At 37.7% G+C, this 16,624-nt stretch overlaps 2 protein-coding genes and 1 pseudogene across 2 annotated transcripts; 1 reads left to right on the forward strand and 2 right to left on the reverse strand.

Moving 5' to 3' along the window:
- Positions 1-1,287: 1,287 nt before the first annotated feature.
- Positions 1,288-2,999, forward strand: LOC103832631 (transcription initiation factor TFIID subunit 9). Its single transcript, XM_009108687.3, has 3 exons — positions 1,288-1,823; positions 1,970-2,244; positions 2,563-2,999. The coding sequence occupies exons 2-3, from the start codon at positions 1,984-1,986 to the stop codon at positions 2,839-2,841; spliced, it is 540 nt and encodes a 179-aa protein (XP_009106935.1). The 5' UTR covers positions 1,288-1,823; positions 1,970-1,983; the 3' UTR covers positions 2,842-2,999.
- Positions 3,000-3,222: 223 nt separating this feature from the next.
- Positions 3,223-4,573, reverse strand: LOC117127343 (annotated as a pseudogene).
- A 3,951-nt stretch (positions 4,574-8,524) lies between these two features.
- Positions 8,525-9,279, reverse strand: LOC103832632. Its single transcript, XM_009108688.3, has one exon. It carries the CDS (start codon positions 9,026-9,028, stop codon positions 8,654-8,656), a length of 375 nt encoding a protein of 124 aa, XP_009106936.1. The 5' UTR covers positions 9,029-9,279; the 3' UTR covers positions 8,525-8,653.
- Positions 9,280-16,624: the final 7,345 nt, after the last annotated feature.

Below are 16,624 nucleotides of genomic sequence, written 5' to 3' on the forward strand. Positions count from 1 at the left end.
CAAATATTCAAATCAAACCAATTTATATGTTATTTTAGGTATTTTGACATATATTATACAAATTTATATGTAATATATTATTTTGTTTTATAGATTTTGAGAAATTTAAGCATATAATGAATATTAAAAAATTTAAAATAATTTAAATAGGTTATCTGAACCCGAACCGAAATTTAGAAATACCCGAATGGGGCTGGAATCTTTAAACCCGAAACCCAAAATCCGATTAGATCCGAACCAAACCCGAATGGGTACCCGAACGTCCATCCCTCACAGTACATGCCTACATTTCATCCGGATCCCAAATATTCAGACTGAAACTGACTCCCCCCCAAAAAAAAAAAAGAAAAACGGTCTACAACTTTATATGTTTAAAACTTTTCTATTCCAGAAATCAATAAAAAAACTAATTTAAAAAAAACTTAAATTTGACAAAAATCACTCTAAACTCGGTTTGAAAATTCAAATATTCATGGTGTGTTTTATTTTCTGTTTTCATTTATGATTTAGTTATAGTAAATTTGTATTGTAAACTTATCGTTTTAAGACATCTTAGTATCACTAAATTTAAATATTAATTCCTATGTTTTTATTTTTTTTTGTTTTGCACAATTTTACGTATTTTAGGTAAAAATTAAAAAACATTTGAAAACGTTTAAAATTTTACTAAAAAACAAACTCAAATAGAATTGCATCATGGAGGATTGACGATTTTAAAAGCGGAAAGCTGGAGCCTGGAGGATTGCAAACTAGAAGTGCTGGTCCACCTTCCTCCCCCCATGGAGCACTGTGTCTTTATAAGCCAGATTGATGCCTCGTGGATCGATTGTGAGCAACATAATGGTCTCGGGTGCAGTGCAGGTTCACGTGGTAGGGCAAGCAGCGCACCCGCCCGGGGCCTGCCTAAACTCAAATTTTGCACTTTCAGTTTCATATTTACACAATAATAAAAAATATCTAACTGTATAATTTTTTTATATTTACAAAATGCAAACAAATGAATAAATTTAGATAAGTTGTTATATATTTTTTTATAGTTTGATAAAGAAATAAATTATAGGGGCCCAAATTTTCTTTTGCCCAAAGACTTTTTATATTGTTAAACCGGTCCTGCTCGGGTGGTACCTTTGGAATGATATTGGAGGTAAGATGCATGGTGAAATGGGTTGTAGGAGAAGTCTTTCGGCCTTCCACGCGGTGGTAGATGGGTTGTTGTTGGCTATGTCATGCATAAGTGACCGTAACATATGAAGTTTGAAAGTGCTGATCTTGTGAAGATGGTAGATGATCAAAATGCAGCATTTTCATAATTTTAGGAATTAATTTGAGGTTATTTCTGTAGTGTTTATTTTTCAATTCCAAATGTGCGGATTGCCTTGCAAAAAGAGCTCAAGCACGTGGAAATCTTAACGAGAACCTGCTGATAAATGTGGTTCTCTCTTGAATTATGTTGCAATCGACCTAATATAATTTAATAGATGGTGTTTCAGAAAAAAAAAAGAAAAGAAATTCCATCTACTTGTAAAAAAAAAAAAAAATTCCATCTACTATAACCAAACCTTTGGTGTTTATATATAAAACTCCTGTACCCAAGAAATCTAAATCCGACCCAGAAGATCGAATGGCTAAGCTTTTGGCCTATCGTTTCTAACCGCTAAACGCAAGAGAGAGCGTCTCGCGTTCTACTAAATTGTAGTTTTACCCTCAGTGTTACAGGTATTTACAAACTATACCAAAAATAAGATCTACTTCTAGTGAAGAGAGAAATTAACTCGCCGGCCGTTCTCCGTCGTGCATCTGTCGCCGCTCTCCACTCGTATTAGGTATCTACTGCCCTCGCTATGGCTTGATTTCGATATTTTCTTCGATCTATGGCATAGAATCTTCTCTGTTTCGAGCTAGGTTAAATCTCCGTCTTCGTTTTCTTAGATTCTCGAATCAAAAAATCGTTATCGTTTCTCTGTGTTAGTGAAAATAAAAACAATGGCTGGAGAGGGTGAAGAAGATGTGCCCAGAGACGCCAAGATTGTCAAGTCTCTGCTTAAGTCGATGGGCGTGGAGGACTACGAGCCTCGCGTGGTCCACCAGTTTCTTGAACTATGGTACCGTTATGTGGTCGAAGTGTTGACAGATGCTCAGGTTTACTCGGAGCATGCTAGCAAATCCACCATTGACTGTGACGATGTGAAGCTAGCTATTCAATCCAAAGTTAGTTTCAGCTTCTCGCAGCCTCCTCCAAGAGAGGTAACTAAACTATACACTCTTGATGATTCCTTGTTGGTGTTCTGTTTTAGGGTAGTTAGATTCTTGTCTGAAAAGTAGACCTGACTAGTGTTTGGTAATGGCAATGTGAATGATTTGACGTTTTTACTATGTTAGATGGTTATTGCGCATCTTGATTTGTGAAGTCACAATGACCTTGTTACTAGGCCTGCAGGTTCGGTTTAGACTGTTAGTTTAGTTCGGTTTGGAGAATTTGGGTTATTTTGGTTCGAACATAATGTTGCAGATGAAGAAAATTTAATTCGGTTTATGAAAATTCTGTTGATGTTTGTTTTTTAGGTACTGCTAGAGCTAGCTGCGAGCAGGAACAAGATTCCTTTGCCGAAATCGATAGCAGGACCAGGCATTCCGCTCCCGCCTGAACAGGACACGTTGCTTAGTCCAAACTACCAGCTCGTCATTCCGAAGAAGTCAGCTTCAACAGAACCTGAAGAAACAGAGGACGACGAAGAAATGGCGGATCCTGCACAATCATCATCTCAGGAACAGCAAACGTCAGAGCTTCCGAGCCAAACTCCTCAAAGGGTGTCTTTCCCTCTCTCTAGGCGACCTAAATAAGTTAAAGAGAGAGAGAGAGAGAGAGAGAGAGAGAGAGAGAACACTGAAAAAAACTGTTACGTATCAAGATTGTAGAGAATGTTAACGAGTCATTTATCTCAAGTTGTGGAGCCTTCAACACTTATATAAGCATCTTCTACAATTTTTTAAAATCTTAACAAAGTTTGATTCTTATACAAATAGAATTTAGTATGACTTCCACCACACAAAGTAACACTCTACTGCTGAGATATATCCCTTATCCTGTAAAAAAGTTGAACTGACTAATCTTTAAGTTATAAGGCTGAGAAACTCAAGACCATTCCATTTAGCAGCAACTTAGGATGGCATAGCTTTAACTAAATTCGAGGTTTCAAATAAGAAAAAGTCTACGGTGGAAACCTGAGACGAGAAAGGGCGTAGTAGAGGACGGATCTTGTGAAAATGTTTCTCTCAACATTGTAGTAAAATAACGTAGAATGCGTCTTTTTATGCAAAGCACGGTGACAACACAAATTCACCTTTACCAGTCATTCGAACTATGTCTAACCTTGTAGTTGATAAAAATACAATAAAAAGGTTAGAACGGTATATCATCTTCCTCTATGTTTATGAAACTTATCATTTCCAACATCAAAGCATATTATCAAGGTCTTTATAGATATATCGCCGCCAGCTAGATATGATTTGATACAAAAACCCCCAATTTCCAACGGATTTAGGAAAATGTTTTTTTTTTGCATTAAATCATTTTCCAGTCTCCAATGTCAACAAGAAAAAATAAAAGTCCAAGTTATGAAGCATTGAACACACTCACAAAGGCATCATATTCTCTACATAGTCCAGATAGGTAGTAATATGCAAACTATGATGCTTAAACTCTTCAAACCCCTTAATATTGACTGTTGTACAAGTACAAGTGTCCTTCTCCATATTGTAAAAGAAAAAGGTGAAAGTTAGGGTTTACGTGACCAACCGGCATAAACACAATCTCACCTGCACTAGTGATTCCAACAATATAACAGTTGTGGCCGATTTTCTCATTGTATAAATGAGACAACACAAATATACTTTTGGACCATTTATGTTTTTCAGCATCTTCTAGAACCCACAACACAAGTTTTTTTTAGCCCAGTTGTCGTCAAACTTATATGCACCTAATTTACCTTTGTAGTTGAATAAAGATACACTATACATTTCCCAATCTCTCTCAATAAAACTGAACTTTTCAAACCTAAAATCATAGCAAGCTATATATTCTTTTCGGTCAAAATTTGATTTTCTGAAATAAGCTCCATAATACAAAACAGCATTGGTGCATATTTCACCATATTGACCAGTATGGCGTTTGCATTCAATCGTGGATCTCTGTTTTTTAGCCCCAAATGTCACAACATGGCTGTGTCTTCCATAACTGGTTAGAAACAACACTTTACACTTTTTTTTGATCGGATCGTAACCAATGTAGCTCCTTTCAGTACCCGCAGCTTAAGTCTATGAACTCTCCCGAGACGGGGTTACAAACTATTGGAACCCTTCTTCCTCTTCCCGGTCCATGCAGACATGCCAATCCATTGGACAAGTCGTCACGGTTTTCGGTTGGAAAATGTTTGGGAAAATCTTTATACCGTGTAGCCACAAGAGAACAGTTGTCACCGCCTAAGTTTTGAGGTTGAGTTGAAGAGAAGATGAGTAACTTGTCCTCTACTTTGAAGGTGAACAAGAGCCGTGGACGAGTTATAGACCTAGCCATGAACAACTCAGTGAAGTCATGACGGTGCCGAAGTATAGATCTCCATAATTTAGATACGCAATGAAACCTAGCTATAGATTCTGCCGGGACTCTAGAGAATATATAGATGAGGTGGTCAACTGCGATTGGATCTGAGTACGGTCTTACCGAGTTTGAAGTTAAACTAAATTTACATCATTATAAATCCCTTATATATTATTTGAGAAGCATTGCAACATCTTTTGTAACCACGTATCATCACTAGAATAATTTTTATAATCCTTAGAGAAATAGGTTGGTCCATCTAAATATATAATAAGTTTTTTATTAAACCACAATAAATACATTATTAATGTGCTTCATTATTTCCTTAAATAAGATTACGGTATTGCCTAATGTGGCTAAAGTATATATGACAATTAATAATTTTGAATAATAAAGATTTAATAAAAATAAGTGTGTATTATAATTATATTTGTTTAATTTTAAGCTATTAAAATAAATTAAACAATCATAGTAACCATATAATCAAATTTTAAAAAATTGTTTATATATTATATTTTAAATTTTTAAAAATGAGTATAAATTACTAAAACTGTTAAAAGTTTCACATTCAAATTTTGTGATTTATGATTTAAAGCTTTTGTTATGACATGATACAAATAATTAAAAAATAATATAAGTTGAAAGTCTCATTTAATAAGTATCAAAAATAAAAGATATATAAATATATGTATCATTTTAAATTAAACTATATGCCATATAAAAATACATAAATGTCTTAATTTTGAAATTTACTTTGAACATTTTTTTGATAAAAAATTTGAAAAAATATTGACAGCTTAATTTCTTAAAATATTATAAATTACTTAAACCATTAATCCCACAGTGAAAATTTTGTTATCACTAATTTAGATTATTTGCTATAACAGATACGAATGATAAAAGATAAATATGAGCAAAAAGCATCATCTAATAAATATTAATATTAAAATATACCGTATATATGTTATTATCATTTAAATTTAATTATATATCATATCAAATAGAAAAAATAATTTTTAGATTTATAAAATTTATTTATATGTTCGTACCAATTTAATTATATAAGTAGTAGATAATAACTTTTTAATTATTCAATATATATTTATTATTTCATAATATGTTATAAACATATAATATATAAAATAATTTATATATATAATGTTCATCCCGCGCAAGGCGCAGATCTTAACCTAGTGTTTATTATTACATAATTTTGATTTTTTCTCTTTCAAAATATTTTGTTTGGAAGATGGCCGAAAGATTTCGATTTAATCGTGCAACCTAAATTCTACTAAAATTTAGGCGGAAAACCTAAATTCTACTAAAATTCAGACGGAAATATGACCGAAGTCTTCTGGAAGTTTTACAAACCCTAACCTCTAATCAAATAACTAACTAAATAGCAAAAAAAAGAAGACAATTCACTAAATTTAAAATCAACTTATAAAGTATTTAATATACACAAAACTAAACAAAAGTAGTTTAAATTTGTTTTTTTTTTCTAAAGTTATGATTCCCAAATCCAATCCTAGAAATACAAACAATACTATAAAATATGTACCAAACCCTAAACCCAAGCTATAATGACTCAATCTACATTCATTCATCTATGTTGAAAACAATTCAATTTTAGTAAATCTATATTTTCATCATTTATAAATGTTTGTAGTTATATGATTTGAAATTTTCTTCCAAATAAATATTTTTTATAAAATTTATAACTTATTTTTAAGATAAGTTGTACGAGAAGACTTGTAGAAGTTTTCTTACGGAAATGATAATGGTAAAACTCAATACATATTTTTTGTTTGTTCATAAGGTAGTTGTTGTAATTTCACTAGGCTTTTGAGTTACTTTTCCATCTGATTAGATTTGAAATATATATGTTCATGATTAAAAGGAAGTTTTAAGTCATACTTGGCAATTTTCCCTATAATATTGAATACTTTAATATATGGACGCCAACATCTAACAATCACGTTTACAAAAAGAGAAAACAATATAACATGCGTAGGCAGCTCACCAACAAGCAGATAAAAACACAAATTGAACTCTAATATAAACAGTTAAACATTAACTAACAACTAAACAAGACAAAGCTTTAAGGGAAAAAAAACTTAAATCAAAAACATGTAGAAATCAAAATTACACATTGCTATAAATCTAAAAACTTGTAGAAACCGAGTTCTACAGATTTACTGATTCTACTAATATTAATAATCAGTTCCGAAAAATATGGGAAGAAAATATTTGGAAATATTCGGTTTCCATATATGAAAAAGTTGATTTTTCGGAAAAAATATGGAACGAGAATAATCCATTTTTTATTTGAGGATTTTTAATGTTTTCTTTTATTTTAATTAATTAAATTATTTATTATATTTTAATATTTAACAATTATTTTGTTAATTTTAATTTGAAATTTCTAATTGAAATTAAGGGTATTATTGTCATTTTAAAAATAATTAAACTAATGGAGCATAAAGTATATAAAATTAGTCTAATGAGATATATTTACCTTTTTTGGTCTATAAATTAATTTTCCCATAGTAAGAATAGTGTACAGTATCAATAAATATAATAAAATCTAATAATTAATGTTTTATTTCATTTTCTCGTTGCCTAATTGCGTTTCCAGCAAGGCATACACCTTAACTCATGCTTACGACTTAACAAGACAATTTAAGCCATGACCCATGAATCCATGATCGATCTTCTGATAGTAATACTATGCCTATATCTGAATCTGAAATTTTCAGAGTTATTAATATTTATTATAAACTTTAATTATCATTTTTTGATAATATGTATACGTAAGTCCAAAACATTTAGGAGCCAAGACCAATATTTTATTAGACTGTGTCCAAATTTTCAGAGTTATAACTACGCCTACAGTCTGTATGTTATACTTATACATGTGTTGTAAGTTGTAACATCTCATAGTTTCATTATTAAAGATTTTATTTATGGATCGGATGTCGGTATGTAATCTTTATAATACCTTTGTGTCAAATTTGTGACAACCCGAATTCATTTGTACCACACTGAACAGTAAATACGTTGTAGTAGTCTAGTAGATAGAGAAAGATAAATTAATTGGAGAACTTATGTATAGTATATTTATTTATTTTTGTTTATACTTTTTTTTTTGTCAACTTTTTGTTTATACAAATCAACAACTTATATATATTATATTTATCTAGGGATGGACGTTCGGATACCCATTCGGGTTCAGGTCTATCCGGGTTTCGGGGTCAAGGATTTCAGCTCCATTCGGGTATTTCTAAATTTCGGTTCGGGTTCGGTTAGAGTTCGGTTCGGGTTCGGTTCGGGTTCGGATAAACCATTTAAATTATTTTTAAAATTTTAAATTCATTATATACTTTAAATAACTCAAAATCTATAAACAAAATAATATATTACATAAAAATTTGAATAACATATGTCAAAATACTTATCTTAACATATAAACTAGTTTGGTTTGAATATTTGGATAGAGAATCAATAGATATTTCAAGTATTTTTGATGTTTTGAGTATATTTTAGCTATCTTAGACATTTATTTTGACTATTTGTATATATTTTCAAATATTTTGGACTATATATTTTGGGCAACTTAAAGTATATTATATATTTTGGATGTTATAATATACATTAAACCTATAAAATTAATATATTTATGTATATAAATTTATTTCAGATACATTCATGTACCCGAAATACTTCGGTTCGGATCGGATTCGGTTTTGGTTCTCTAGATACCAAAATTTTGAATCCATTCAGATATTTAATCAATTTCGGTTCGGGTTTGATACTACTTTTTCGGATTTTCGGTTCGGTTCTTCGGATCCGAATTTTTTTGCCCAGCCCTATATTTATCTATTACCAACTTGACTTCTCAGTCTCATGATTCCCAAAATAACGAAATCACAACAAAATAAAATATTTATAAGTTTCTCCTTTTTTCAAAAAAAAAAAATATATTTTATAAGATACAACAACAAACGTAATTAATGTTACGAAGAGTAATTATTTAAGCAATGTGATAATATATGACTATACAAGAAAATACCGTGCTCGGTCATGAGCTGACAGAGAGGAGAAAGAGAGACCTAAACCCGGAACCGCGAACGCAGCAGCTTCAACCGCCATTTGCGTCTGAATCGCTTCGAGCTCAACTCCTGCGTCTACGAACTCTTTCACCAGATTACAATAAAACCCTTTCATCTTCTTCACAAGTCTCACGTAGTGTAGTCTCAACCATTTCAGCTTCATCCTCCTCACCATCTTCTTCAACGAGAATCCACCACGTGACACCACATTGTTCTTCCCACCAAGACGCACCACCTGTGTCTTACGACGGCGGATATGAATCTTCCGGCGACTCCGAGACCACCGGAACACGGAGGTTGCGGGGACGCGTGGATCCATACGGTTAACAATTAATCGTGAGAGATGTAGAAGAAAGAGAGATATAATTAGTAATGTCTGGAGAGACACATTGAGAAACTTATATATATTATACACATATAGATATTGTGTGTGTACATATGTTTTAGTTTTGAGGTCAGTGACCTTTCATGTGACATGTGACATTTTATGTAAAATAACATTTTCATGGTCTGAATGATACAATACCAATTACAATGCTTTTTGTTTGTATATGCAGTTTTGGTACAAGGGGTATGGTCTATATACCACGACACTAATATCAACTGGACCACACATCAAACTGTTTGTTTCAGATTCCAAAATTAATCAGTATATATATATATATTGAATAAAGACATTAAAGCTCAGAAGCTGCTTTGGGCCATACTTTGCATTAACTTGTGTTATTATGTTATTCTTAAGATTGGATTGCTCGGACGTGTGATTTTTTCGTAAGATTGATTCTTCTTTATCTACTGTTCTCAAAAAATAATCCTTCATTTATTCATCGTTGCTCAAACAGTATAATCAACTTTATGTTTACGTAGGCATGCATCATCGGTTTAATTAGTCTGACTTGAAACCTCGGGTTTTATTAATATGAGCTAACCTTAATTGAAACATATAAATAGACATTCATTGAAATGTTAGTACATACGTAAAGCTATTGTTGGGACCAACCTTATATGTATATCAACATGTGTATGATACGTGCCCGGAAGGGACTCCATTTGGAAGTTCATCTGTTTGACATGGGCGAACGTGCCTTTAAACACCGTGTCCAAACAGCTATATATGCATGATATACATGATGACAAAAAACAAAAGGAAAACAGTTATATATGCATGATATACATGATGTAAAATGTCATTTGTAAAAATAGGAAAAAAAACTAAACGGTGATAATCTTGTTGTAAAAAAATCTCAGGGCTAAGCGTAAATTTGATAATTATAGGTTTGATTTTGTCAGGAACTAAGTTGTTATTTGCTTGGTCATACAACATGGGTTATGGTTTAGATCTCGATTAGAAAATTACGGTTGGATTATTCGTCGGTATCAACCTCTTAAGGAATTGTCTGAGTTTTCCTTTTGTTTTGTTTTGTTTTGTTTTGTTAAAGTGAGTTAGAGTTGAGGTATATGATCATCTACATTTGAAATGGCCAGGACATTTATGTCTTCCCTGTTTCCAATAATACAGTAAAGGAAGGAGGGTTTAGTTTAGAAAGCTCATGTAGAGAGCATGAAGTTGTTTTTATGTCGTCTCTTTTTGAATCAATCAAACAATATTTCTTATTTTAAACACTTCAGAGATATACCTGGGTTATTCATATGTTTTATACAATATTGTTATGATAAAAGAAAAGTTTCAATGATTGACTGTAGAGTGGCCTGAGTTAATTATACGCATCTTCTATTTCGGTCCACATAACTTGGATAGTATAACAGAGAGTATTTGACTTAAATGCTCCCAGGCACGAGTTTCGAGGCTAGGTTCAAAAAGTCAACATCTCATCCCTCCGCTGCTTAAACAGGCCAGCACCGCCGTGTCCGTACTTGCTCCGCTGCATTTATTTCGCCGGTGAAGTTTGGTGAAGCTGGTTTATTACTCCTTGAAGCACAGGCTTACCCCCTACGGTCTCTGTTTTGGCTTTAAATGAGCCATAAGCTGCAGATCTGGTTGAGAGAATGCTTCCTGTAACGAAGTAACTTTAACGCTTTGACCCTACAAGGTTGGGTAGTTAAGGTTATTCAAGCTTCCTGTGAATCTTTTACTGTGGAATACAGTTTTTACCTCATCTCTGAGGAGTTACCCGCTCTAGGTTCTTACTGCGAGATCTGCAGTTATATCTCTTAGACTTTACAGAAGAAAACAAAAAGACATCGGTGGTAAGATGTCTCTACGCAACTCAAGGCATGAAAAGGGCAAATGGATAGCTGACCCCACCAAATCATCTCGCCGTCCTCCTATCCAAATCCCACAGATAAACACTTCTGCGCTGATACAGGAGAACAAACTCACCCTGATTGGTCGAGTTACTAACCCCGCCATCCAAAAAACTCGCGCACTTGTGGATTTCTTTCTACAGCACTGGCGAGTGGCGGGTAAAATCACTGGCAGAGACTTAGGCCCCAACTTATTTCAGTTCAAGTTCGAGACTGAACAAGATCTTCTATCGGTCCTCTCTGAAGCACCTTTCCACTTCAAGCGATGGATGCTGATTCTTCAAAGGTGGGAACCGATAGTCTCTGACCACTTCCCCGCGCTGATTCCGTTCTGGATCACTATTCACGGAATTCCCTTGCACTACTGGACAGATGTAGCCCTGGAGGCCATTGGGAATGAACTGGGACCAGTGGAAACGTATGATGTTGAACGCGGGAGGATTAGGGTCCTGATCAATGGGTTAAAACCATTAGAGATGGCGCTGGAAATAAGCCTAGCAGGGGAAATCAAACAAGTGGAGCTTGAGTACGAGAACCTACAAAAACACTGCTTCCTCTGTCACTCTCTCTCTCATGAAAAGGAGGTATGCCCATCTCGTCGGACCCAATCAAACTTGAGCTCTGCAGCTCCAACAAAAATGGGAATCTCTCAAGTCCGAACTATGGACCGTTTGGAAGCTGATAAACGGAGACTAGATGCGAAGAAGCATAACTACTTGGGCCACCAACCCACAGAACAGGGAAGACCGGGATTTCCAAGACAATGGCAAAGTAGCTCCACCCGCTCGTATGATTGGAACCAGGACAAAAGCTTCAGATTTAATTACGGAGCCCGGCGTGACCCTTACTTCAAACAGAGCTCACTCTCTTCCGATAGAAGTAACCCAGCTTCACGACTTCCAGTACGAGATAGACTTTCACTCCGTACGGAAGAAGACTCTGTTACAAACAAGGACTCTCAGTCTCGCCACCATACTCGAGCTCAAAGATCAGAATGGAGACCGATCACAAGGAGCCCCCAAAGCGGAATTCCAATCCCTCTGAACTCTTTGGGCTCTCATACTCCATCCCCTCGGCCTCCTCGTGAGGGAGACGTAAATCACAGACTCGCATCATCTGCCTCAAAACAAGCATCAGGGGAAGGTAGTAGACCATCACAAGAGAGAAGGTCAGCGCTAGAGCGACTGTCACTACCAAATGAAAGAGTACCTCTACTCCAGGATGGGGTCCCAAATGCGGAATCTGGCAGACTTCAAGAGGTCCCAATTCAGCAGTTAGAAGAGGTACTACCTCTACCCCAATCTGGGGGAAGTAACCTACCTTCTAGCTCAAGAGTTCCAAGTAGGACAAGGGAAGAATTCGATCCATCTCAAGATCGATCCCCCATCCGCACCCTCAGTGAAGATAGGGTACATGTCTCACTCAGATTGGGACCGCTGTTCCCAGACGACGAAGATGATCTACAAGAACTCGGTCCTAGGACAGGTAAAGACCTGGTAGCATCATCTGCTCCGCAACCACCGCTGGCTAAAAAGCGGGGTCCGAGAAGTCCACCTCAGGGAGTCGCTGTTAAAAAAAGAAGAGTTACAAAGGTACAGAACTCCCCCAAAAGAAGAGGAACTACAGAAACAAAGAAGAGTAAAACGACTCAGCCGAGATCCTCAGGAGGACAACCGCGAGTTAACATCATTCCACCATCGAGGAAGAAGGGAACGGATTTTCGGTCCGCTCCACCTCCTCTTCCTTAGTCAATCTGAGCTGGAACTGTCAGGGTATTGGGAGCGACCTGACAGTTCGTCGACTCCGAGAGTTTCGCACAAAGGACTCTCCGGAGATCATGTTTCTGATGGAGACAAAACAGAAGGATGAGGAGATTTACAAGATGTATAAGGGGACAGCCTTCACAAATCACTACACCGTACCACCCGAGGGACTTAGTGGAGGCTTGGCCCTCTCCTGGAAGGATACAGTGCAGATTGAAATCTTATTCTCTTCAGCAAATGTAATTGATACAAAAATTGAGTTCAATGGAAAAACCTTCTTTGTGTCATATATCTATGGAGCTCCAAATAGAGAAGATAGACCAAAGTTCTGGGAATCATTGTCAGAAATAGGAGCACAGCGGAGTGCACCATGGCTTCTCACGGGAGACTTTAATGATTTGCTTGACAACTCGGAGAAAGTAGGAGGCCCGTTGAGATGGGAAGGCTCCTTCTTATCCTTCAGGAACTTTGTGTCCCTCAATGGCCTATGGGATTTACAATTCTCGGGTAACTCCCTCTCGTGGAGAGGAACGAGATACACACACTTCATCCAATCTAGACTAGATAGAGCAATGGCAAATATTGAATGGATGGAGATGTTTCCTGCTGCTAGAAGTGAATACTTGAGGTTTGAAGGGTCGGATCATCGTCCGATGTTAACTCATTTTGACCAACACCTCAAGAAGAAAAAAGGCTTGTTTCGGTATGATAGGAGGCTGAGTGAGAAACCGGAAGTTCGCACCTTAGTGGAAACAACCTGGAACTCCTCTAGCACAGACTCAGTCTTGACAAAGATCAGCCAGATACGACGTAACCTGATCGAATGGGCGAAGGTACAGACAGCTGCAGCAAAAGAACATATACTCTCCCACCAAGTGCTATTGGAACAGGAACTGTCAACTGCCAACCCCAATACTGCACGTATCGGGGAGCTGAATGCGATCCTAACAAAAGCTTACGCGGAGGATGAAGAGTTCTGGCGCCAAAGGAGTCGTATCCAATGGCTAAATGGAGGTGATAGGAATTCGTCGTTCTTCCATGCGGTCACCAGAGAACGCAGAGCCTGCAACAAGTTCTCCATCATCGAAAATGAGGCGGGGCAGGGTTTCTTCGAGGAGAATCAAATAGTTCAGACGTTTGTACAATTCTACCAGCAGTTATTTACCTCCGGGAACACAGATGCGAGATCAGTGGTCGAAGAAGCTCTCTCACCGAAGGTTACTGCTGCAATGAATGAGAAGCTAATAAAAATCCCCGATATGGAGGAAATTCGAGCTGCAGTCTTCTCTATACACCCGGGAAAGGCACCAGGGCCAGATGGATTCTCGGCGGGGTTCTATCAGACGTTTTGGGATGTAATTGGGACTGATATCTTCCGAGACGTGAAGAGCTTCTTTGAAACAGGCCGAATGAACCCCCGTCAAAATGAGACTCACCTCAGGCTCATTCCAAAGACCAAGGGAGCAAAGAAGGTGTCGGACTATAGGCCCATTGCACTGTGCAATACACACTATAAGATAATTGCAAAGATCCTGTCTAGACGGCTCCAACCTCTGCTCCACTCTCTGATCTCGCCATCGCAGTCAGCATTTGTTCCTGGGCGAGCGATATCAGATAACGTGTTAATCACGCATGAGATACTCCACTATCTGAGAAAATCTGGGGCAAGGAAACGGGTGACCATGGCGGTAAAGACCGACATGAGCAAGGCATATGACAGGATTGAGTGGAGCTTCCTTCGTGAGGTACTGAGCAGATTGGGCTTCCATGACACGATAATCTCGTGGCTAATGGAATGTGTCTCATCGGTGTCATACTCCTTCCTGATAAATGGAGGACCGCAAGGTGCTGTTAAGCCTTCGAGAGGCCTCCGACAAGGTGACCCGCTCTCACCGTACCTGTTCATCCTTTGTACGGAGGTACTCTCAGGACTATGTCGACAGGCTCAAGAAAAAGGAACCTTACCGGGAGTAAAAGTGGGGCGGCACTGCCCTCCCATTAACCATCTCCTCTTCGCGGACGACACCATGTTCTTTGGGAAGTCGAATGCCGCTAGCTGCTCAGCCTTACTCTCTATCCTCCAGAAGTATGAGATGGCTTCTGGACAGTGCATAAATCGTGGGAAGTCGGCTATAACTTTCTCATCAAAAACCTCTCCAGAATGCAAAACGAGAGTGAAAGCTGAACTCAATATAAACCAAGAAGGGGGAATTGGAAAATACCTTGGTTTGCCGGAGCACTTTGGAAGGAAGAAAAGGGACATCTTCTCAAGCATCATTGATCGCATTAGACAAAAAGCCCAAGGGTGGACAGCGAGGTACCTCTCGGGAGCAGGGAAGATGGTGCTGTTGAAGGCGGTTTTGGCAGCAATGCCTACCTATGCCATGTCGTGTTTCAAGCTTCCGAAGTCTTTATGTAAGCAAATCCAATCTGTCCTCACAAGATTTTGGTGGGATGTTAAACCGGAGATTAGAAAAATGTGTTGGGTCTCTTGGGATAGGCTTACCCTCCCCAAGAGTGCCGGAGGACTTGGGTTTAGAGAAATTGAAGAGTTTAATGATGCACTGTTGGCAAAACACACTTGGAGACTGCTAAAAGACCCCTCCTCCCTGCTGGGACAAACACTCTTAAATAAGTACTGCCGCTATGAAGACCTTCTCTATGTATCAGCTCCAGGCTCTGCCTCGCATGGTTGGAGAGGGATTCTTGCAGGTAGGGAGATCATCAAGAAGGGAATGGGTTGGGTAGTAGGTAGTGGAGAAACTATCAAGATTTGGAGTGATGACTGGTTATCTACGGAAAAGCAAGAACGTCCTGTTGGACCCCCAAATCTCGACGCTCAGAACCTGACAGTCAAAGAACTTTTCCAGATAAACTCAGCGGAGTGGGACTCAGAGAAAATAAAACTCCATTTACCTCAGTATGAGGGCGATATCTTAAAACTAGTGCCTAGCTCCCTGGCGATGGATGATGAGAGGGTCTGGCTCCCTGAAAAGTCAGGAGAGTACTCAACTCGTTCAGGCTATGCACTGGCAAAGATGAACAAGGGTGATACCATTGAGACTTTCAACTGGAAAAAGTGCGTGTGGAATGTTAAATGCTCGCCCAAACTGCAGCATTTCTTATGGAAAGTAAAGTCAAATGCACTGGCTGTGGGAGAGACACTAATCAAGCGTGGTATCCAAACTGAAGGGAAATGCAAGCGGTGTGGAGCTAGTGAATCTATTCTCCACGTTATGCTTTCCTGCCCTTATGCACAAAGGGTTTGGAGACTAGCCCCAATCCTAACACCTCTCACGACAGGGAGTGATGAGTCGATGGCGGAAGTTCTTCAAACATGCACTAGGATGATCAATCTACCTCCCACTGGTCTGGTAACTCCCTTATACCCATGGATTTTTTGGGTCTTGTGGACTAGTAGGAATCAGTTATTGTTCGAGGATAAGTCTTTCTCGGAAACAGAGACGATGCTCAAGGCTATTAAGGCGGCAGTGGAATGGCAGGAGGCAACCAATCTCCTAAACACGACAATGCCACCTACCAAGAAACCAAACTCTGTTTCAACTAAAGACTCTCCCCCTGTGAACTTAACTCCACAAATACCAGCAAATACCTCAGCTCTGTATTCAGATGCGGCTTGGAACAGCACATCTCTGGCAGGAGGCATGGGATGGGTAAGCACAACAGCTGACGGCTCGATCCTGTTCAAAGGAACTGTGACTCGTCGAAATGTGGCCTCAGCTCTCGTAGCAGAGGCGATGGCTCTTAAAACAGCACTCTTGGAAGCTATCTCTCATGGTCTAACTGACATAATCTGTTTCTCAGATTCTAAGTGTCTAATTGACCTCATCACAGGAAAGAAAACTGTGGTGGCTCTGCAAGGATTA

Source organism: Brassica rapa, chromosome A08 (genome assembly GCF_000309985.2).
Source record: "Brassica rapa cultivar Chiifu-401-42 chromosome A08, CAAS_Brap_v3.01, whole genome shotgun sequence".
NCBI lineage: Eukaryota > Viridiplantae > Streptophyta > Magnoliopsida > Brassicales > Brassicaceae > Brassica > Brassica rapa.

Coding starts and splice junctions, on each gene's coding strand:
- LOC103832631 (XM_009108687.3), top strand. CDS start 1,984: ATGGCTGGAGAGGGTGAAGAAGATGTGCCCAGAGACGCCAAGATTGTC. Junction 2,245..2,562: donor CGCAGCCTCCTCCAAGAGAG/GTAACTAAACTA, acceptor TTTGTTTTTTAG/GTACTGCTAGAGCTAGCTGC.
- LOC103832632 (XM_009108688.3), bottom strand. CDS start 9,028: ATGGATCCACGCGTCCCCGCAACCTCCGTGTTCCGGTGGTCTCGGAGT.